General features: G+C 42.7%; 1 protein-coding gene across 1 annotated transcript in view; it reads right to left on the bottom strand.

The window, feature by feature from the left end:
• The window catches only part of LOC125638443 (cytosolic phospholipase A2 epsilon-like), a 38555-nt gene extending 17908 nt beyond the window's left edge, over positions 1 to 20647 (bottom strand). Inside the window, exons 1-8 of the mRNA XM_048854220.2 lie at positions 20620 to 20647; positions 13110 to 13246; positions 9518 to 9649; positions 8192 to 8232; positions 4493 to 4535; positions 3569 to 3626; positions 1783 to 1938; positions 1567 to 1625 (exon numbers count right to left, since the gene is read on the bottom strand). Of these exons, the coding sequence (XP_048710177.1) occupies positions 1567 to 1625; positions 1783 to 1938; positions 3569 to 3626; positions 4493 to 4535; positions 8192 to 8232; positions 9518 to 9649; positions 13110 to 13246; positions 20620 to 20647 (654 nt within the window). The remainder of the gene's footprint in view (positions 1 to 1566; positions 1626 to 1782; positions 1939 to 3568; positions 3627 to 4492; positions 4536 to 8191; positions 8233 to 9517; positions 9650 to 13109; positions 13247 to 20619) is intronic.
• Positions 20648 to 23029: the final 2382 nt, after the last annotated feature.

Here is a 23029-nt window from a genome sequence, read left to right as displayed (position 1 = left end):
TTAGACAGTGCACAAATGAAAATAAGATATACCAGGCCCCAGCAGAAAGGCTCATGATTAAGGCAGGGAATGGAAATCTAGCGTACGAGTCTCAAAAGCCTGAAGTACCAGTGCTGGAGCTTGTTTCTGTGGTTAGGAAGCATATTGGATGCCAGGTTGTTTCGAAAAGGTTTGCCAGACTGAGAAACATTTCATTTTTTCTTAGAAGTAATATTTTTGGGAAAAATGTAAGTGCTTGTGCCCACATTTATACAGGCAAAGCAATTAACTGCACATGCTAACCATGCTAATTGGTATTTGCATATACATTTTCTACCAGTACTTGCAGTAGACAGATTTCCTTGCACAAATATATGCAAGCCTGTTGCATGTGAAACTTAGCCTCTATTGTTTAAAAATCTGGTTGTTACAGTCCTTATAATATTTCTTTGTGTGTCTGTATTTTTTGTTTGTTTAGTGCAATGTGCCGTACATATGGTTGACATCAATACACCCTTCTGAGACAGAGAGAGCTAGATGGATAGCAGTGACGGCAAGACAGATATTATAAACTGCACCAAGAAACTCATCTTCATCATAGGTCACCTTCTAAAGCAAAAGGACAACACTTGCCTCTAAATCTATGAAGGCAGACTGGCCAGCTTACTGTACAGATGAGGAGCTGTTCTGAGTGGCAGAGTTGGGGATGGGGAGGGAGTGCGGCTGGGGAATTAAGGGGGTGGAATGCATACAGGCTGGGGAACTGGGACTCCCTGCTGGCCAGCCTGCCTCTCCTCTTTTTAAAGGACAGTTCAAGACACATTTGCACAGCACCAGTATTTTTTTAATACCATCAGCCCAGATTGTCTCTTGGAGATCTGGACACTGAAAAGACACTGCTGTGGCACCATCCCTCTTCACTGGCCCCACAAAATGTCCCTTTACGGATGCTTGCTCAGTGCAGAAGGGGCTGAGCAAACTGTATATGGGAGGTGGAGATGGAGCAAGAAGGTGTGAGAACTTGTCAACTGTTTGAAATGGACCACCTTGATTGCATTGGCCTCAAAATCACTACGAAAGTGATTTTTCCCTCCTTTGGTATTCACCCCTTCTTGTCAACTGTTGAGAATAGGCCACTTCCACCTTAATTGAATTGTCTCATTAGCACTGACCCCTCACTTGGTAAGGCAACTCCCATCTTTTCATGTGCTGTGTATTTATACCTGCCTACTGTATTTTCCACTCCATACATCTGATGAAGTGGGTTTTAGCCCACAAAAGCTTATGCCCAAATAAACATGTTAGTCTCTAAGGTGCCACAAGGACTCCTTGTTGTTTTTGCTAACATGAGTACCACTCTGAAACCTGAGAAGCAGTAGTCATCCCTGCAGCACAGATCCCAGCTCCATACAGAAGGAAGCAGTTCCTTTCTCCAAGGTCTGAGGAGAAATTCATAGAGTTTTTCACCCTCTTAGTACCCTCCTGCAGGTTTTTTCTGCAGGGGGGGATAATCTAGCCCTTTATTCTTACATTATAATTTTTTAATGGGTCACTGTTAATTCCTAAAGGTTGGCAGCCAGAACTCACCTCTGCTACTGTTACTCTCTCTCCCATGGGGAGCGAATTCAGCATCATGACTGGGGAGCCTGTGTTTATAATGTAGGTACAGGTACACTGGGGGGAAAAAAAGTTTATTTGCACAAAAAGGAAAAGGTTACCCTGCTCCCCCATCAAAATAGATCATGTTATCTACATGTTACTATTATGTTTATAAAGGACAGTTATAACATACAGCATTGTAACGCTTCTTCTTCGGTAGCATAACATTCAGTGTTGGCTCCATATACTTGACATAGTGGAACTTGGTAGGAAACAAAGGGCTAATGATGGCATCAGGGCCCAGTGTAAGATACTGTGTTCCTTCGTGGGAACCTTTCACTGTAAGGGAGAGGTCTTTCCCTGAAGGAAAAAGACAAAGCACACAGAGAACCTTAATATTATCTGACTGCAAAATTATGCTTACGTGATCAAATTTAAGAAAACACTTAGGAGTTCTCTATATTGCATTCAAAGAGTCTATTTAATAAACCAAGAAAAACATAATCCCACTAGAAAGAAACCTAGTACTCAGATAAACAACAGGAAACCTAATGTATACAAGTGTGACAGAACTAATGCTCATGGAAAATAACTACCATGCTTTTTCATACTAAAAAAACTAGACGTAGTTAATTCCAGTTCACAGCTGTAGCTCATCTACTAAACTCTTAATACTAAATGTGATCTGCATAAAATAGGCAACTTCTGTATGTAGTAATAAGTGTCTGTATGATACACTAAACAATTTCTTCAAAGCTTTTCCGCAGCACGTGTATTTTATTGTCCTTGTTCCATGATTGTAATGTATGAAATAAGCTCTTTTCTCTCTCAAAACACATAGGCTTACATTTTCAAAAGTGCTGCCTGATTCTGGGTACCCAATTTGAGACACCTTGAGGGGGCCTGACTTTTAGGAAGTACTGAGCACATGCCCACTGAAAATCAGGTCCTTTTCAGATGTCTTCAGTTTAACATTAACATCACCATCACTTTTTAAAATGTAGGCCATATAATACAGAGCAATGTATTCAATATGTCGTGGAGACATCAAAAATATTTGAATCAAAGGGATTAAAATAATCAAGCAAGATTTTTGACAAATGATATACGTTGGTGGGATGTAGCTGAAATTAGGATAAGAAGGAGATTTGTATTGAAGGGGTTCATGCACATGGGGTTTTAATGGAAATTTTTGTGCACTATAGTCCAGTGAAGCAAATTTCTACTATAGCATTTTATATCATACACACTAACCAAGAGTTCTAGTTAAATGACTCAGACTAATTTCTTTGGGTCCATTTGCTTTATATTTAGTTCCTTCACATACAATAAGTTGGTATTATAATAATCTTCCCTATAGTTCTTGCATGGGTTATTACAGCATCTTTAATGCTGCCTGCTCAGCACGTCTGAAAATTGTTCTTGCACTAAATCTGGATTTAGGAGCCTAACTTTATGGGTTTTGTTTGTTTGTGTGTTTGGTCTTGCCCCAGTTCCACACCATGGCATGTATGCTCTAGAATGGATTTGTTTATTGCATGATCTCATAATACTGGTTAAAATAATACAATACAAAGACCCTGAGCTCCTTTCTGTAATTAAAGATGCAAAAATTTACGGCTCTGAATTATTTTGTGTTTGCTAATGAAAACCGTGTTGTAATATACATCAGCTAATGCAAGGGACCAAAATTAAAGCTACTATCATAGAAACATAACTCTGAATGTCCTGACACTTGTGTGACTAAAATCTCCTCTTTAGTGTTGTTTTAATGTAGTCTCTTTGCATACAGCCACATAGATGTATGTAATGGAGTCAAAGCAAGCCAGAACAGAGATCATGTATCTTTCAGTAGTTGTTAAAAAGTTTGTATCATTTGAAAATATTATTTTATTCCATGCATTTTTTGTAATGATCTATAGAACACATATCGCTATAGCAGGGTAAGTATCTGGTTCTTAACAGCCAGTTAATAAAGGAATAACCTTACTTGATTTATGCCGCTTCTTCTCATCTACCTGAACTTCCAAACAGCAAAGTGCACGAGACTGTAACAGAGAAGAACAATAAAACAACTCATCACAGAGAATGTCTCAGTTTGAGATTACATTAACTATCCTAATCTATTACTATCTGAGCTGGCTATGGGGTTTGAACACTGTGCAGGCAGCACTCTCAGTCCCTGGAAGAGCTTAATTGCCTGGCACTGCTCAGCAGTAAGCCCTCTAGTCAAGGATGAGTGAAAGTGAAAGGCTCTGGGGGAGTCATATCTAGCCATCAGTGAGGGTTGATGACAAACTAAATGGTATCTAGAGTTAAGTGTGTCAGGACGCAAAATGGCAGCACTTTTAGGGTCCTAATGGGGATACAAAAGACCAAACAAGGCAAAAACTTAATGAGAGAAATCTACTGAGAGCACAGGAGTCATTGGTGGAAACAGCCCTTCTCTAAAATATTGTTATTAATGTTTTAGTGGCAGTAGTTCCTATGTCACTGTAAGAAATTATGGTAGATTGATGTCTGAGGGGAGCTGATAGCTACACCTATCTCAGCAGCTCCCACTGTAGGGACTGGAGTGGGTGAACTGGCTGTGAGGGGGTTCCCAGTCATACCACTTCCAGTTTTTGCAAGTAGGAGTTACTCTGTACATTTCTGGAGGTGTACTGGCTTGAGGTAACTCACAGCTACTCCAGTCAGAGCCTCTTCTATCATGGGACACTCTAGGATATACTCTCTAAGAAATACTGTGAAACCGCAATAGCAGAGAAATCATAGTTACTTCATTCCCAGCCTATCTCATCAGAAAAGAGAGGGTGTTGGCCTGCTGACTGTGGAGCTACTCACAGCTTCTCTAGTCCCACCTATATTACCAGTATAGCTATAGGACAGGAAAGATCACAGAACAAAAAGTTACCACTAGTGCTCCATTGGTTATGATGGCTTCAGGAGGGCCTGAACTAGGAAAGAAAATGAAAAATATTTCATTTTTCACATATTTCACTGCTAGGTTAAATCAAATGACCACTCGTTTTCCCCCCGGATGTTTATCTTGCTTGTCACTCATAGGAAGTGTTGGGAGTGATAGCGAAGACCAGGCAACAAGAGTAAAGGTGGCAGCCATGTGATGCAAAGTTCCTCACAATGCTTGCTTTGACTGTGCACAGCTGCTACAGCTCCTGTTATTCTTGTTCTGGGGGGTCTTCTAAGCAGAGCCTGACCATTGTGCTAAAACTGACTGATATGAAGTAATCACACTTTAAAAACAATTTCAACCATGCCTGAGGCTAAGCAGTTTTTCACAGTGCTATCACAGTCCTGTAACCATGTAAATTAGAATCTTAGTTAAATTCCACCTCTCAGGACAGTCCATGTTGTTAAATACATTTAATCTACCAACATTATGCTAGTCCACCAGGATATACATGCTGGGAAGTGTCTTGATTCTAAGTGTGACATTACACCCCCATATTCTTCATAGAGATATTGTTATGATGTGGTTATGGCATAACTAAGATGTATTTTGGGCAAGATAAGACATGTGAGATATCACTGGAAAGGTTATGATTTACCGAATATGATTATCCTATTTGTATACATGTATCATTTCTGTATCTGAAGTTAGGAATATTGACTATGTACCAATTACAAGTGGGTTTACACCTGGGGAACACCCACCAGTCAGAATATAATCAGTCTAGATCAGTGGTTTTCAAACGTTTTTTTCTGGCTACCCAGCTGAAGAAAACTGTTGATGCCCGTGACTCAACGGAGCTGGGGATGAGGGGTTTGGGAGAGGCTCAGGGCTAGGGCAGAGGGTTGGGGTGAAGGGCTGAGGGCTGCAGGGTGGGACCAGGAATGAGGGGTTCAGGGTGCGGGAGGGGGCTCTGGGCTGGGGGTTGGGGTGTGGGGTTGGGGCACAGGCTTACCTCGGGCAGCTCCCAGTCAGTGGCACAGCGGGGGTGCTAAGGCAGGCTTCCTGCCTGTCCTGGCTCTGGGCGTGTGGCAGGGGGTCAGGGCTCTTGGCTGGGGATGCAGGCCCTCGGGTGGGGCTGGGGATAAGAGGTTTGGGGTACAGGAGGGGGCTCTGGGTTTGGGGGGCGCTCAGGGGTGGGGCAGGGGGTTGGGGTGCGGCAGATGGTCTGGGATCTGGGCTGGGGTGCACGTTCTGGGGTGGGGCCAGGGATGAGGGGTTTGGGGTACAGGAAGGGGGTCTGGGTTTAGGGGGCTCAGGGCTGAGGGTTGGGGTGCGGGGTTGGGACACAGGCTTACCTCGGGCGGCTCCCAGTCAGTGGCGCAGCGGGGGTGCTAAGGCAGGCTTCCTGCCTGTCCTGGCTCTGGGCGTGTGGCAGGGGGTCAGGGCTCTTGGCTGGGGATGCAGGCCCTTGGGTGGGGCTGGGGATAAGAGGTTTGGGGTACAGGAGGGGGCTCTGGGTTTGGGGGGCGCTCAGGGGTGGGGCAGGGGGTTGGGGTGCGGCAGATGGTCTGGGATCTGGGCTGGGGTGCACGTTCTGGGGTGGGGCCAGGGATGAGGGGTTTGGGGTACAGGAAGGGGGTCTGGGTTTAGGGGGCTCAGGGCTGAGGGTTGGGGTGCGGGGTTGGGACACAGGCTTACCTCGGGCGGCTCCCAGTCAGTGCCGCAGCGGGGGTGCTAAGGCAGGTTTCCTGCCTGTCCTAGCACTGCAGACCACTCTGCGCCCCAAAAGTGGCCAGCAGCAGGTCCAGCTTCTAGTCACAGGCACCACCCCCCAGCTCCCATTAGCAGGGAACCGGCCAATGGGAGTGAGGAGCCAGTGCTCGGGGCAGGGGCAGCACACGGAGCCCCGGAGCCCCCCCACCTAGGAGCCAGACCTGCTGCTGGCCACTTCCAGGGGGCAGCACAATGTCAGAACAGGTAGGGACTAGCCTGCCTTAGCTGGGCAGCACCGCCGACGGGACTTTTAATGGCCTGGTTAGTGGTGTTGACCAGAGCTGCCGCGACCCAGTGTCTTACAGTCCGTGGCCCAGTACTGGGTCGTGACCCACAGTTTGAAAACCACTGCTCTAGATGGCTTGCTGTGAGGAGGAGTTATTAGACAGAACAATAGGCCTTTGAAGATGCTAATCTCCCATTTTCCTGGGAAGGCTTCCTGAGGATGTTACAACTAGCCTTTGAGTTATGGCTGCAAGGTCCTGTGATCAAGTCACCTGGCACTAGAATCCATCTTGGAATACCAATGTTTTTCCACTGACTGGCATGGGAACTAAGTTTGGAAACAAAGGGTTCCCACTGTATGCAAAGCTATTTAAAGCAGGAGAGTGACCTCAACGTGTCCCACCTGTCATATGGAGATCTATGGATGAAAAAAGCTATGTTGTATTATTTATTTATCATTATTAATTTTTATTATTATTCAATTTAGTATATAGGGGAGAAAATTTCTAGGACTGAAGCAGTGCTGTGGGGAGCAATCAAAGGATGGAAGAATCCAATGCACCGCTACAGACTAGGGACCGAATGGCTAGGCAGCAGTTCTGCGGAAAAGGACCTAGGGGTGACAGTGGACGAGAAGCTGGATATGAGTCAGCAGTGTGCCCTTGTTGCCAAGAAGGCCAATGGCATTTTGGGATGTATAAGTAGGGGCATAGCGAGCAGATCGAGGGACGTGATCGTTTCCCTCTATTCGACATTGGTGAGGCCTCATCTGGAGTACTGTGTCCAGTTTTGGGCCCCACACTACAAGAAGGATGTGGATAAATTGGAGAGAGTCCAGCGAAGGGCAACAAAAATGATTAGGGGTCTAGAACACATGACTTATGAGGAGAGGCTGAGGGAGCTAGGATTGTTTAGTCTGCAGAAGAGAAGAATGAGGGGGGATTTGATAGCTGCTTTCAACTACCTGAAAGGGGGTTCCAAAGAGGATGGCTCTAGACTGTTCTCAATGGTAACAGATGACAGAACAAGGAGTAATGGTCTCAAGTTGCAGTGGGGGAGGTTTAGATTGGATATTAGGAAAAACTTTTTCACTAAGAGGGTGGTGAAACACTGGAATGAGTTACCTAGGGAGGTGGTAGAATCTCCTTCCTTAGAGGTTTTTAAGGTCAGGCTTGACAAAGCCCTGGCTGGGATGATTTAACTGGGAATTGGGCCTGCTTCGAGCAGGGGGTTGGACTAGATGACCTTCTGGGGTCCCTTCCAACCCTGATATTCTATGATTCTATGATTCTCAGCTTTGTGAGTAAGAATTAGGATGAAAAATTAACCAAACTATTCGATTTACAAATACGAGTCAAGAGATTTTCCACCACATCTGAGCTTGAGCATACATGAAAAGATCGATACAAACAAGTCTTCTGAAGAGTATACCTAGGCCACAAATTGATGTTGTGCTGAGACTCACCAATGCCAGAAATAATTTCTTCACATTAAAGGTGATCAGACTATAGAACAAACTGACAGATTCTGCTGATACAGATAAACTGTATACATGATTCCAGTGGGGAATTTACTGAGGTCTGGATCCAGTGGGTCTGGCAATTTCCTTTGGAGGCAACAATTATATGAAGCAGGTTTCCAATTGCTGGTTTGTTACTCTCTGAATTTTTGCATCTTCTAATTAATTTGTATTTCACTTACATGTTCTCCAAGGTAAATTCTACTTCTAGTTCCTCCTGTGCCTAAAAAGAAAAAATAGAAAAGAGTGATGTCACTATATGCTATTCTCTCCCTACAGGGTTAGTCCTCTGGTATGCAACAGAGGGGGAAGTGGGTGAAATTTAATGGCCTGTGAAATATAGAGGGTCAGATGAGATGTTCTAATGGTCCCTTCTGGCCTAAAACTCTATGAAGCTTCTGCACTTTTGTTTTTTGGTGTAAAATCAGTCACTTTACAGTTTGCTTCATCTTCTAGGGTCTTAATTTTTTTTATGTTCTTGACATTATTCTACTACCCAGTAGCTGCTCTTGCTATTAATATGGGAAGGTTAACAGGATTATATGTCCTGTTACCTCATATCTTTGACCTCTCTGAGGAAAGTTTAAAAACAACTACTATTACTGAATGATTCAGGGACATTGTTAACTCTCCTGCCCAATGTTCCTTATATTTGCAGCAACAGCGCCAATATGCCAGCGATATTTGTTTAAACATAAAGACAATGGCCAGATGTCTAGATGCTAAGCTTTCCTGCTGTATGACTCTCCATTTCAGCTGTACGTGATATCGTAATGTAATCATTTAGAAAATTTTTGTGAACTGCAGAGCCCAGTCTTCCAAATATGGATACTTAAATATATTTAGATCCTGTATTTACCTTTTAAATGGGAATTCATGTTATTAAATGCCAATTTAAGTGACCAAATGTGGGATTTAGAAATCTTATTCAGATGCCAGTATTTGAAAATTGTGTCCGAGTATATAATTTTTAGCTGAATTTAGACTAGCACCAGATCTAGATGACACAGTTGCTGGGTCAATGGAAAGCTCAGACAATGGATCTCTGATTACAGCCATTGGGGTTGACAGTCTCTGGGAGGTTCATTCTTGGTGGCAAGACCAGGAGAAAGGGTCTTTGCCAAGAGCATCATATGTTTGCCATGCTCCACTGGCCAAGTACGCTGAGGCCAAACTGCTCTGTCTAATGGTGAAACAGTTTTGCTGTGCGGTAGCTGACACATACTGGAGGAATAGCTGGCCAATCCTTTACATAGGAAGGAAAAATAGTAATAGTGGTTTGAGCATTGGCCTGCTAAACCCAGGGTTGTGACTTCAATCCTTGAGGGGGCCATTTAGGGATCTGGGACAAAAATGGGAGATTGGTCCTGCTTTGAGCAGGGGGTGGGACTAGATGACCTCCTGAGGTCCCTTCCAATCTTGATATTCTATATTCTATGAGTAGCTGGCAGGAAACCCAGGCAAGGGTCTTTTTCTCACCCAGCCCTGCCTGTTATTTCAGACCTCACCTTTGGGTCAGTCTTAAAGTACATGAGAACTCTTTCTCCAAGTGGAAGTTTAGCCACATCAAAGTACACAGTGAAGAGGTGATCGTCCCGGGTAACGGCATCCTCATCGTAGACACTCAGTTCCAACACGTTCTGGGAAGGGAGATGAGGGAGTTTAGAAATCCTGCGTTCTTGCTTTCACAGAGCCCAGGAAGCAGAGACTCCTGGGGATAGTCTATTTTTACCTTGTGCGAGGAGAGGAAGAAAATTGAAGGGATACAGAAATTTTCCAAATATCCAACTTTGAAGAAATCTATTCAAAATCTAAGGTTTCAGAGTAGCAGCCGTGTTAGTCTGTATTCGCAAAAAGAAAAGGAATACTTGTGGCACCTTAGAGACTAAGAAATTTATTTGAGCATAAGCTTTCGTGAGCTACAGCTCACTTCATCCATTTCGTAGCTCACGAAAGCTTATGCTCAAATAAATTTCTTAGTCTCTAAGGTGCCACAAGTACTCCTATTCAAAATCTAAGTAATACAGTTTCCTCCCCAGTTCAGTTTAAATGCTATAAGTTAGATATGTGAGTGAATTCATTCTGTTTCCACAGCATAGGTAAGAAGTCAGGCCCCTCCAATGAATTGTCAGATATTAGCACTTCATGACAGCCAGGAACCTAATTGTCACCCCCTGCATAGGAAAGATATCATGAGAGAGACAATGGAAAACCTGAAGGAATCTAGAAAATTCATTAGAAGCCAAATCCCAGCTGCTCCTGCATTCCATGCTGGACAGGGGGAAATGATTGGTGGATCTGCATGATGGTGGGTGCGCTGGCCACATGCCCAGCCTCCACTGCATGGGACTGTATAGGGCCCCATGCCCCCACAAATCCCGCTCCTGTGCAGTATGAACACACCGGTTTCATTGCATATGGGACTTTTCACTTTGTGGAAGAGGGAGAAGGATTTGCCTCTAAGTTACAGGCCACATATATTGGGCTCCATTTTGCTCCCATTGACATCAATGCAAATGATGCTATTGACTTCAGTGTGATCAGGGGAAGGACCGCTATGGGTAGCCTGTAACTAAAGAGCAAAACCTGTCCTCTAGCACAAAGCTCAGGGCCACATACTTGGTCGAACTGATACAGTCTCACTGAGCAGGCAGGTGAACACTGCCTATGAATTGTGTAGCAGTGATTACCGTAAGAATTCATTTAATGTCAAATTACATTGAGTGGTAGAGTGATCCAAAGCAAATGCCATGTAATCTGTAATAAGAATATGTGGTTTATTTTCTAGACATCAGCATGCAGATGACATAGTAATTACTATTGTAAAGTACCTACTAAATGTAATTCTAATGCTGTATGTGAGGGTTTTATATTATTACGCCTAATTGCACAGCAATACCAAGTACATCTTTTGTTGTCACATATAAGGAAATTATATTTACACGACATTTGTGTGCTGTAAAATTAAATACCTTTTACTAAAGAACTATTCCAAATATCCTGCTGTTTACCCAGCACTTTAGCTTGATACCAAGCTGCTAACAAAGGCTTTTTAACCTACACTATAACATTTTTGACTTGTAAATGTTTGATATTTTTAACTTGATCTTTAACGTTAACTTTAAAGTTCCCAGGTTTTCATATATTTATTTCTTAATAACTAAATGTCCCAACAGTTGGTTAATATAATATTTAACTAGTTAATATTTATAAAGCACTTTGAACATAAGAAGTGGCATATAACTTTTAATTGTTATTGTTACTATTCTAACAATGTAGTTTCACCATCAGTTAATTGAAGTGTCATTACTACCTTAGCTGTTTTTTTAAAGATTTGGGTCTTGGAATCCCTTTGGTCATTTAATAAACATTTAAAAACACCAATATGCAAAAAATAAATAAATTGTAGATTGTTATTTTCTTCTGACAGAGTAATTTTGTTAAGATTATAGATATGGTATAAAAATGAGTACAATGAGACAACATATAGCATAGTATTTGGCAATCGTAAATTGAATTGAATCACTGCAGTTCAGCTGACAGAACTTACCAGTGGTGCTGGCTTCTCCAGCAAGAGTATTCTATGGATAAAAGAACACCACCCTCTGTTGAGAGCAAAATGTATATGGGAACTTATATTCATTGTAGAAAATTAGGTTCCTTATGTGACACTAGTCACTGGCCTCTCTATCCCAATACAACCAGCTTTCCACATTACCCTTTTTCTGGCTTACATATTTGTCAGTTTAGTTGTAATGCACACAATTCACCAATTCAGGCCTCCCGGCTCAGCTTCACAGCTGAATGGAGTGCATTCTGTTCTGAGACTGAATCGCTCTGATGGCAGATAGAACAGCAAAGTAAAAATCTCTGAGGAATCTCAATGCTTTAATGGTTCAAAATTTGTCAGGTATTGAGTAGATAAAACATTGGTGTATATAACATCCACTAAAGAATCAGTCAATTCAGTAGTAGTTAATAGACCTGGTTGGAAATTCTTCATCAAAATGTTTTTGGGAGTTGTTTATTTTTTGGTTGTTTTTTGTTTTTATGAAAAATGTGGTTTCCACAAAATCAAAACTTTTGTGGGAAAATTTAGATTTTTCTGGAGTTTTGTATTTTCTTTTAGGAAAAATCTAAATGAAATGTTTAATTCAACATTAATCTGTATTTGCTTGAACTGCTGCAATGCCTCATAGGATTTGTAGTTTGGGTGCCTTGCACCTCCATTCTCCTCTATGGACTGGACTTCCTGGTTAGACTCCTTCTCCCATGATGCTCTGAAGACCCACCCTGGTTGAACAAGCATGATGCATATGGGGAGATGCCGTCCTGCTGGGGGTTTTGGCCCTTTTAGGAGAATGGGGGCATGAGACACCAAAATTACTACTCCTATAAGGCACTGCAGTAGCTCAGGGGGACACAGACTAATGTTGAGCCAAGCTGAAGCAACATGTTTTGATTTCATTCAACAAACTGAAATGAAACATTTTGCTGTGGAAATGTGCAAATGTTTCATTTCAGCGTTTCCGAACCACATTTCCTTGGAACTTTCCATGCCACCAAAAAAAGTCAATATTTTGATATCCCCCCCCCCTTTATTTGGAATTAAAAGAAATGTCAGAATATGAGAATCTCCTATGGGGTCAAAATTCTGAATATTTACCAGCACTTATTGTTAGGTAACAATTCCTAGGATAACTGAATTTGTTATGATGATACACTGTTTCCCTCCATGTTACACAGAGCATGTTGTCGTTCAGTGCCTGTAGGGGGTTGCGTGGTAATGGAGTTTTAGAATAAGCCTGAATTTTGTAGCTCCTGTTTACTAGTGTAGTTTTTATTAACTCAGAAAAATAACAATTTCTTTATTAAGAATTAATTTTAGCTATCTTAATTCACCCCGGATACTTAAAATATGAATTATCCAAACCAATGGCTATCAAAAATGAGAAAGTGACCTCAAAAGAGTTTTACTGGGGGTATTTTAATCATCTGGGGTGTTAAACTGTAGGTTGTAGAAGACTTGAAAATCCTACTTCTGCTTAAGTGGTAACAAATCTCCAGGCTGCTGAAAGAGGGGAATTCTCAGTTTCTTACCTTGATCTGACTCTGGATCCTGAAGTAAAATGTTTCGTTCCACACTGGGTTTTTGCAGTCGTTGACGGTTTTGGTCTGGATCTTTTCACATGTAGCTGTTGGCAACTGCAGGCTGATGTAGCAGTCAGAATGGCTTACTGTATAAAAACAGGTACAGCATAACTGTTAATGTATCAATACTCCCTGTCTTAAGCGGCACTGAAGAAATTAGTGCACTGCACTAAAATTAAATTGTATTTATTTAAAGACAGAGATTAGGGTAATTTATATATAGCACTTCTCAGCAATGGGCCTGTGCCTTAATTCAGTTCTCATGTGCATATGCATTGTGATGCAGTCTTTAATTTCATGATCACACACTATTTTCCCACAAAAAGAAAAGGAGGACTTGTGGCACCTTAGAGACTAACCAATTTATTTGAGCATAAGATTTTGTGAGCTAGAGTTGCCACAAGTACTCCTTTTCTTTTTGCGAATACAGACTAACACGGCTGCTCCTCTGAAACCTATTTTCCCACAGAACCCCTGCCACCACTATATTGTTTGAGTGCTTCACAAAATTGAATTAATTTATTTTTAACATCACCTCTGTGTGATTAAGGGATGCTATTACCCCCATTTTACAGATGGGGAACTGAGACACACAGCGATTGAAGTAAAAGTATCCCAATTGGGTGCCCAATTTGAAATGCCCAGGAGCTGGTTTTTCATAGTACTTAGAATTATATAGCACTTCATATGTCCAGAGCACAGCTTTCATTGACTTCAGTTGCAGCAAGGTAGAACGGCCCGTTACCTCACAGGAAAATGATAAAAGACAAAAACACCCTATCACCTATGGATTAACACTTTTCACAAAGCGATCGCTCTGACCTCTCAGTCCTCATCCTCAAAGGAAACCTGCACAATGCTTTCAAAAGACAAGCCTGGGGGCTTAAATTCATTATTCTGCGAGACACTATGAATCATGGACTGAACAGAGACACTGGATTTATGGCTTAGTCAATAATAATAACCCACTAGCCCCCTCTTTTTGTCCTACAACTGCAGAGGTATTAACAGGCCACTCTATCTTGAATGGTCCCTTACAACTTGCGCTAACTACTTATGCTAAACAATCTGTTCCACCTTGCATTTTGCAGTGACGCTGGGAGTAACTTTCCCAGACCTGAAGAAAAGCTGTGTACAGCTCAAAGCCTTGTCTCTCTCACCAACAGAAGTTCGTCCAATGAAAGCTATTACCTCACACACCTTGTCTCTCATATACTTAAGAAGTTTCTCCTAATGTCAAAGGGCACATCTACACAGCTGCACTGCTATAGCGCGGTCATGAAGACACTCTAAACTGATGGGAGAGAGCTCTCTCCCATCGGCTTAGTTAATCCACCTCCGGTGGTAGCTATGTCAGCAGGAGAGCACTGTCCACACGGATGGTTAGGCTGGTATAACTACGTCACTTGTGGCATTTGGATTTTTCACACCCCTGAGAGACATAGTTGTAGGCCTGTAGTGTAGACCAGACCTAAAATCTCCTTCGCTGCAATATACTTGAAGACTGTTATCATGATTCTCTTTGCCACAAATACAATGCTGACTCACAGCTGTATTTAAATTGTAGCTTTCTAAAGCTACCATCAAGCTACCAATAACATATATTTAGGGCCCTTTGTTTTCTGTTTTAACCAAAAACCTCCAAAAATTCCCAGATTTTGGATTTTTCTGCTTTGAGGGTGGCCATAAACTACATAACATATTTTTGAGTAATTTTCAAGTCCGACCCACTGCCTTGTAACACTTAGTAACACTGAAACAAGTACAGAAAGTTAAGGCCCCACTCACCTCTAATATATTATGTAATTTATAGACAGCTCCTTTTGACCCAAATTTTGTCCCCGCTTGAACTACCAGGACCTGGGCTCCCTGCTTGGAGACTGCCCGGCAGATAGCACAGTGTGCCTCTGCACAGAAGGGTAAGTGCCAGGGGATGGCTGCTGTAGCTGCGCAGCAGGGAAGCAAGTGACTATGAGACAAGCCTTTCCCCCCACTGGCTCCCACTCCTGTGGGCTCCCCCCGTTAGTGTCAGGAAGTCCCCCCACCCTGCTCCCCCCAATGCACTGGGCACTCCCTGGCTCTTTTGCCTTGTGAGTATCTGGGCCTAGAGACATGTCGCCATCTGGAGATGAACGCCAGGGCACAGAGCCCCATCTGCTTCACCCGCCAGACAGAGCCCTTCCTGCCCCAGGGCCGGTAAAAGGAAACAGGACCTGTTGCTGATGGCTCCGTGTCTCAGTGATTGGGTTCGGCTCTCTTCTGGCTTCCAGCTCCTGTGTCCCACCTCTGTGACAGGAGAGATGACAACGTGGGGATGGGGGTTCTGTACAATTACTATTGACTCTGGTGTCCTTCAGGTAATAGCAACCATTTTGGGCTGCAGGAAAGAGCCTTTTCAGAGACAGTGGAAAAAGCCTTGGGAAAAAAACACTTTGGAAAAACCGCTGTGAGCCTACATTACCCAGGAATTCTCACTGAAGCCCCTTACATCAAGGGCAACTCTTCAAGTCAAAATATAATAAACTGTTTTTGTTTAAAAAGAAGTTTAATTTTTGTAATGTGGATTAAAGATAATGGTTTTATAAACAATACACTCTTACTTTTCTCTGTGTTGCTTTTTTCCTGTCCTCCTATCCCCCAGTATTAACCCTGACATTTACCCAGAAAATGGTGACATTAATTTTTGCCCTGATTTTCACCCATTTTTTGAATTAAACATTGATAAATTCCCAGGAAATTTAAAAACAATAAAAACCAGAAATGAAGGGACATAAATATAGACAATAGATTTGAGCTAACTAGCAAAGCTGTGTATTTAAAACTTTCACTTTGATACTATTTTGCAGCCTCTTCCCATAACCTTATTATCTTATGCCAGTTGATATGCATAAGAGTTTAAAAGAGCCCTTGATGAAACACTTCTGATTTAATGTGCCAGCATTTCTGTTTCATAGTCCCAGAGTAAGCGCAGGATACTACAGTGTGGGAAAAATAAAATTTGGTCTTTTGGGTGACTCCATGCTGTCTCCAGATTCCATGTTGCAATCTTCTACGTGCAAAGCTCGTCTTTTTAATCTGGGTAATAATTCAATTCTTGGTCAATATGACCAGTGTTTGACAAAAGTCTTCTATAGAAAGTGAGACACATTGCCCACGGTGGTTTTGGCTACATGCATATCATGTTAGGATTTACCTATCTTTGTAGAGATGCAGCTTGGTACTATGTATTCCTTCAGACCAGTTATATTGGCCTTATTAAATTGGTTGGGTATGTACTGGAGAGTCCTCTGAAATATACAATTATCTGCCCTGCCATTGTGTTACTTTCACCCTGGCTCATGTATTTTTTTCCTCAGTGTGGCCTGGCAGGCAATGCTGTCTTTATTCTTTTCTACTGTACGTATGTGTAGGCTGGTAGTTTCTGTGCTACACAATATACTGTAATATTTCAGTTCCTGAGGAAGTTGGGGAGCCAAACTGGGTCCCAAGACCAAGCCATTTTGCTTCCATACTGTAATCAAAATACTGTAAACAGGGTCATGTCCTACATCCTTTTATCCATGCTAGCATAGTTGCACTGGTTCAAAGAGAAATTTCTGGTTACAGGCTATCTGTATTTTAAAATAGTTTCCCAGATATAGATAAGAGACAAATGTAGACCTCATTTCCTGCCTGCAAGTGGCAAGGTCTTTTCGCCTCCCTGTTTCATAAAATCCATTCCATCGCTCTCTGTTCCACATGAATTTTTAAAAGATGCCATGTACAGAATAATATATAGCTGTCCCGTTATGAGATTGCTAGATAAGCATTTGAAAGTAAAGAGAATTCACCATTGGGATGATGAGATTACTGGTTCTGTGGATGAAGGGAAAGCAGTGGATGTATTGTTTCTTGACTTTAGCAAAGCTTTTGACACGGTCTCCCACAGTATTCTTGTCAGCAAGTTAAGGAAGTATGGGCTGGATGAATGCACAATAAGGTGGGTAAAAAGCTGGCTAGATTGTCGTGCTCAACGGGTAGTGATCAATGGCTCCATGTCTAGTTGGCAGCCGGTGTCAAGTGGAGTGCCCCAGGGGTCGGTCCTGGGGCCGGTTTTGTTCAATATCTTCATAAATGATCTGGAGGATGGTGTGGATTGCACTCTCAGCAAATTTGTGGATGATACTAAACTGGGAGGAGTGGTAGATACGCTGGAGGGGAGGGATAGGATACAGAAGGACCTAGACAAATTGGAGGATTGGGCCAAAAGAAATCTGATAAGGTTCAATAAGGATAAGTGCAGGGTCCTGCACTTAGGACGGAAGAATCCAATGCACCGCTACAGACTAGGGGCTGAATGGCTAGGCAGCAGTTCTGCAGAAAAGGACCTAGGGGTGACAGTGGATGAGAAGCTGGATATGAGTCAGCAGTGTGCCCTTGTTGCCAAGAAGGCCAATGGCATTTTGGGATGTATAAGTAGGGGTATAGCGAGCAGATCGAGGGACGTGATCGTTTCCCTCTATTCGACATTGGTGAGGCCTCATCTGGAGTACTGTGTCCAGTTTTGGGCCCCACACTACAAGAAGGATGTGGATAAATTGGAGAGAGTCTAGCGAAGGGCAACAAAAATGATTAGGGGTCTAGAACACGACTTATGAGGAGAGGCTGAGGGAGCTGGGATTGTTTAGCCTGCAGAAGAGAAGAATGAGGGGGGATTTGATAGCTGATTTCAACTACCTGAAAGGGGGTTCCAAAGAGGATGGCTCTAGACTGTTCTCAATGGAAGCAGATGACAGAACGAGGAGTAATGGTCTCAAGTTGCGGCGGGGAGGTTTAGATTGGATATTAGGAAAAACTTTTTCACTATGAGGGTGGTGAAACACTGGAATGCGTTACCTAGGGAGGTGGTAGAATCTCCTTCCTTAGAGGTTTTTAAGGTCAGGCTTGACAAAGCCCTGGCTGGGATGATTTAACTGGGAATTGGTCCTGCTTCGAGCAGGGGGTTGGACTAGATGACCTTCTGGGGTCCCTTCCAACCCTGATATTCTATGATTCTATGATTAAGCTAGACTGCCTGACACTTACAGACTCCCAGAGCCTAAATTTTCAAAAGTGGCCATTGATTTGGGGTATTTCCATTTTTTAATGTCCACCTTGCGCCTGATTTTCAGAGCTGCTGAAGCACCCTTATCTCTGGAACGGCAGGTGCTCAGCCCCTCTGAAAATCAGGCCAAAAATGTCTCAAGCTAGGCACCAAACTCAGTGCCTATTTTTGAAACTGTGAATCTCTTGTAACTACTTCGCCCACTTACCAATGTATAAGAGAACACAGGGGGATTTAAACTGATGTAAGTGAAATGTCAAGGAAATGGAGGAAGGTGCAAGGTGCCAGTTAAATCAGAGGTGATCTGCTTGCACTCATGCTCTTGTATTAGTTGCATTTTTTGCTGTACGCCTCTCTTCTAGCCCCACCTGTGTGAGAGTTATACAATTTCTACTTTGACTCAGCGGGCCAAATTCAAAAGAAATGTGGCAGGGCAGGAGCACAAGTTACAAACAGGTAAGTGGGTGATGATGAGACCGTCTAAGTAAACAAGAACTACTTAGTCTACGAGAACTCACACTGCTGTAACATGCATATTGAGGGTCCTAAATAAAAGTGAAAATTACACCAATTTCGATTCCCACTGGACTCCCTCAGATTCGCCTCTGAATTCAACCCTGCGCCCATGTACAGTGTCAGAGACACTGCAGATAGATACTGCAAGGTTTAGTTTGAAGAACCAGAGAGCTAAGCACACCCAAGAAGGGTAAAGTATATGGGAGTGTTCAGGTTCCGAGCACAAACCACACGTAGGCATGAAGCCAAGATAGAAAACGTGATTAAAAAGTATAGACCTTTGGAAGAAAGAGACTGCATAGGCATACTGGGCTCAATTTTCAACTCCGGGTCTGCTCAATACAAAGTGATCTGAAAGCTTCCCCAAAGGGACAGAGAAGGGCTCTCGGCATAGACCCAGAGTAGGCAGCACTCCACCACCTGCTCCCTCACCACTCTTTAGAAGAGGCACATCAGGGACACAGAGGCAGGTAAGGGGCATGGTCAGGATGGGAGGGTGAGGGCCAGAGTGCTCTGTTGAAACCTGAGCTGGTCTAATTGATCTTATATGACCACTGCAGCCAGCTTAACTTGCTCCATGTCGACACTACCACTTATGTCAGCAAAACTTGTGTCGCTCAGGGGTGTGAAAAAAACACCCCGCTGAGCAATATACGTTTTGCTGGCATAAGTAGCAGTGTGCACAGCGCTATGTTGGTGGGAGAGCTTCTCCACCAGCATAGCTACTGCCACGTGTTAGGGGTGGTCTAATTATGTCAACAGGAGAGCTCTCTCCTGTCGGCACAGAGTGACCACATAGTAAGGTGTAAGGTCTCTAGTGTAGTCATCACCTTAGATACCTTTGGGCAGCCCAGAAGCAGGGGAGATAGCCAGGTGGCTTCGAACCACCTTCTCCTGTGCTTGGGGCAGCTGAGGATTTGGCCTGCTATTTCATATATGCATGGAGGAATAGTAATGGCAAGTTATTGATATCACAAGCTTGAGGTGGTCAGCTGTAATAAACTGTTGCTAAAACAAACTTTGGGCCTGATCCAATGCCCAAATGGAGTGAATGGGAAGGCTCCCATTGATTTTAATAGACATTGTACGCAACCCTTTATGTTTTATATGGCTGCTTTATTTTGACCTAAGAGTCAAATGCATTTTTTTTAAATGTCTAAAATAAAAGGAAAGAGCTGTCTTATTAGATCCCAAAGTAAATAAGCATCTTAGCAAACTTTATGAAGTGCATCTAAACTCACAGGTCAAGATGATTCTCTTAAGTGTGCTGGAGAAAAATAGGTTGCCAGATGGGCATGAAAATGCTGCTTTTTTAAAATCAAGATTGTCCAAAATGCGTGAACTCCTATCTCAATGCACTCCAGAAACTCCAGACAGTACAGGAACATTTGTCTTTAAAACCAATCAGAGCAATCTCAGCCCGGATGTAGCTCCATTTATTTCAAAGACATAATAACAAAGATGCATTTGGCCCATCATGTTTTATTTATATGAGATGCTGGATTATTTTATAAACACATGGTTTATGATATTGATATATATGTAAAAGAAAAACTAGTACTTTTTCATTCCTGGGAAACAATACACCTTGTGACACTTCTTAATTTGTTTTGAACAATAAATTGTCTTTCTTGCTACACATGGAAGGTCATTTGACTCGTTATACTTGCACAATAACATAACTACTAGTTCTCAGGTAATACTCTGATGATCAACTATACTGCGATACTATAGCTGTTTATGTATACCCTAGTAACATCAATTACTTTCTTTTCTGACTCAGGGTGTTTGCAGTGTTCAGTTGTGCACTGATTACTTCCAGAACTAGGACCAATTTCTCGGAAGAGTAGAGACACTCACGTGTATCTGCCCGACGGAGATTTCTCATTCGTATTATTCTTACAGTAAGCAAGTAACAAGGAGATAATTCCATCTGTAAAAGAATGATATATGAAAGACAAAGGTTAAATTTAAAGGCGCGATACCTAACAAATGAAGAACCTAATCAAGTACTGTATGACAATAAAATGTTCAGCAAAAACATGTTAATCAATCATTTTCTAGACTGATATCTGAAACAATATATATAGAGATTCACAAAATCAGGGATCATCAAAACAAATCGTGAATTGATTCCTTTATTTATTTATTGTTAACAACAACGCAACTGTGTTTTTCTGAAAAATTCAGGGCACACTTGTGAGTTTTGTTTTTTTCCACAGAGTTTTTAGGGGAAAGAAGGAAAAATTGCAGTTGTTTTTTTCTTTTTACAAATAGTACAATTTTAATTCTATGGAACCAGCTGCCAATAGTTGCAGTACACAGGGTTTGGTCTTCTCAGATACAGGAGTCAGGAAAGTGGCAGGTATTCTTAGCAAAGCTCTTTTTAGTGTGTTGGAGCCTTCTAGACGGCAAAACTTACTCCCTGGTCCCCAGGTTGCTTCTAACCTCAAATTAGGTACTTTGATACCTCCCTCGTGATACCCACCACGGTGCATTTATTGCTTTGAAGTAATTTGTTGTAACTGCATTGTAGACTTGAGCTAAACTCAGTAATGAGTGTACAGAAGTTCATGAGAATCTTTCCTTCAGTTTTGAGTCACATGGGTTTGTATTGCTTGAGTTTCTGTGTGAATTTTACATTCAAACAAAGCCAGAATATCAAAATGAAACTCAAATAAAATCAGCAAGTTTATCCCTGTTTAACATAACAATTATGCCAACACAGAGATGTAAGTTCTAGCTCAAGCAGAACTAGCTCTCATCAAACTACCACAGTAAAAACTGAAGTGTGTTAACTATCGTGGCACAAACTGAGGGGTGGGGTAGCCGCCAGAGGACAATCCCCTCTGAAATCCTAGGTACGTACTTGGAGTGGCTAGCTCATCCCACTGCTTGAGCTGCCATGGTTACACTTCCATTTTTAGCATGCTATCTCTATCAGAGCTAACATGGGTAAGTCTACACGAGCTGGAAATTACATCTCCGACTTGGCGGTAGACATACCCTGAGAATCTGGGCCATAGGCTCCATGAGGTGCACTACAGCAGGAAACCCAGTTGGCCAGGCACTCCATTTTCAGGCTTTAATCATTAAAAGGACAAGAAACAATAAGAAAATAAGAAGGAAGGTAACAATGTTGCTCATAATATGGCCTTCAGTGCTCTGAAACCCTCACCATAAAAAGTTCTTCTAGCTTAATAGGGTGTTTGCAGCATCCCTTTGTGATTTGAAGTCTTCTTCCAACGCACTACCACTAACACGTAAATGCCAAACTCCTAAAAAGCTAATTGAGAGTTTTCTTTTGTTGGGAACTATTCCTGGTCTTCAAAACCTCAAAGTTTCCCTTTGTTTCTTATCCTTCTTTTTGTAGTCACCATATACCCCAAATGCCTAATTCCACCGAAGACTAAGACTCAGAAATCCACTTGAGGAGTATCTACAGAAGACTTTATGGCTAGAGGAGTTAGGCGCATCAATCCTATTGAAAATGAGTGGGGTTATGGTGCCCAACTCCCTTAGGCTCCTTTGAAAATCCTAGCCATAGTCTTTTATCAAGGCAGTCTCCAATACTTTGCAGCTACTGACAAACCTACATGAAGACAGGATGATATGATTTCCTTTTTTCTAAAATAAGGTGTTTCCTGATGGTGTATTTGAATATGCTGCATAGAGTCAAGTCATCCTTGCGACTCTGACAGAGCCCCAAAACAATTCAGTATTTCCTGTGACCAAGACACTTGGTGATAAGGCCCAGATGCTGTTGTTTCCTCATATTCCTAGGAACCCTTCTTCCCACAGTGAGCAAATACATCCAAATCCTAGACCAGCATTTCTCAAACTGTGGCCCGCGGACCTCACTGATCAATTCCTTCTTCTCCCTCCCACTGCCTCCTGCACGCCAGGGAACAGCTGTTCAGCAGCGTGCAGGAGGCATTGGAAAGGAGGGGAAGGAGCGTGGACGGAGCGTGCTCCGGGGGGATGGAAAGAGGCACGGAAGAGGAGAGGTATGGGTGGAGAGGGGGCGGAAAGAGGTGGGGAAGGGGTGGTGACTTGGGGGAAGGGGTGGAGTGGGGGGCTGAGTGGTAGGGTTTGGGGGTCCGCAAAATATTTAAATCAACATGGGGGTCCTTGGGTTGCTAAAGTTTGAGAACCTCTGTGTGACAGGTTGGATCAGAGAAACCCCTTGGGAGCTGCCACCTGATGTGTCAAGACTACTTCTGCTCCTGCTTTCCTGCCCTGTCATCTTAGGACTTCAGTGCCCTGCCTG

This window comes from Caretta caretta, chromosome 6, assembly GCF_965140235.1.
Source record: "Caretta caretta isolate rCarCar2 chromosome 6, rCarCar1.hap1, whole genome shotgun sequence".
Taxonomy (NCBI): domain Eukaryota; kingdom Metazoa; phylum Chordata; order Testudines; family Cheloniidae; genus Caretta; species Caretta caretta.
This window is presented reverse-complemented; position numbering and strand designations above follow the sequence as displayed.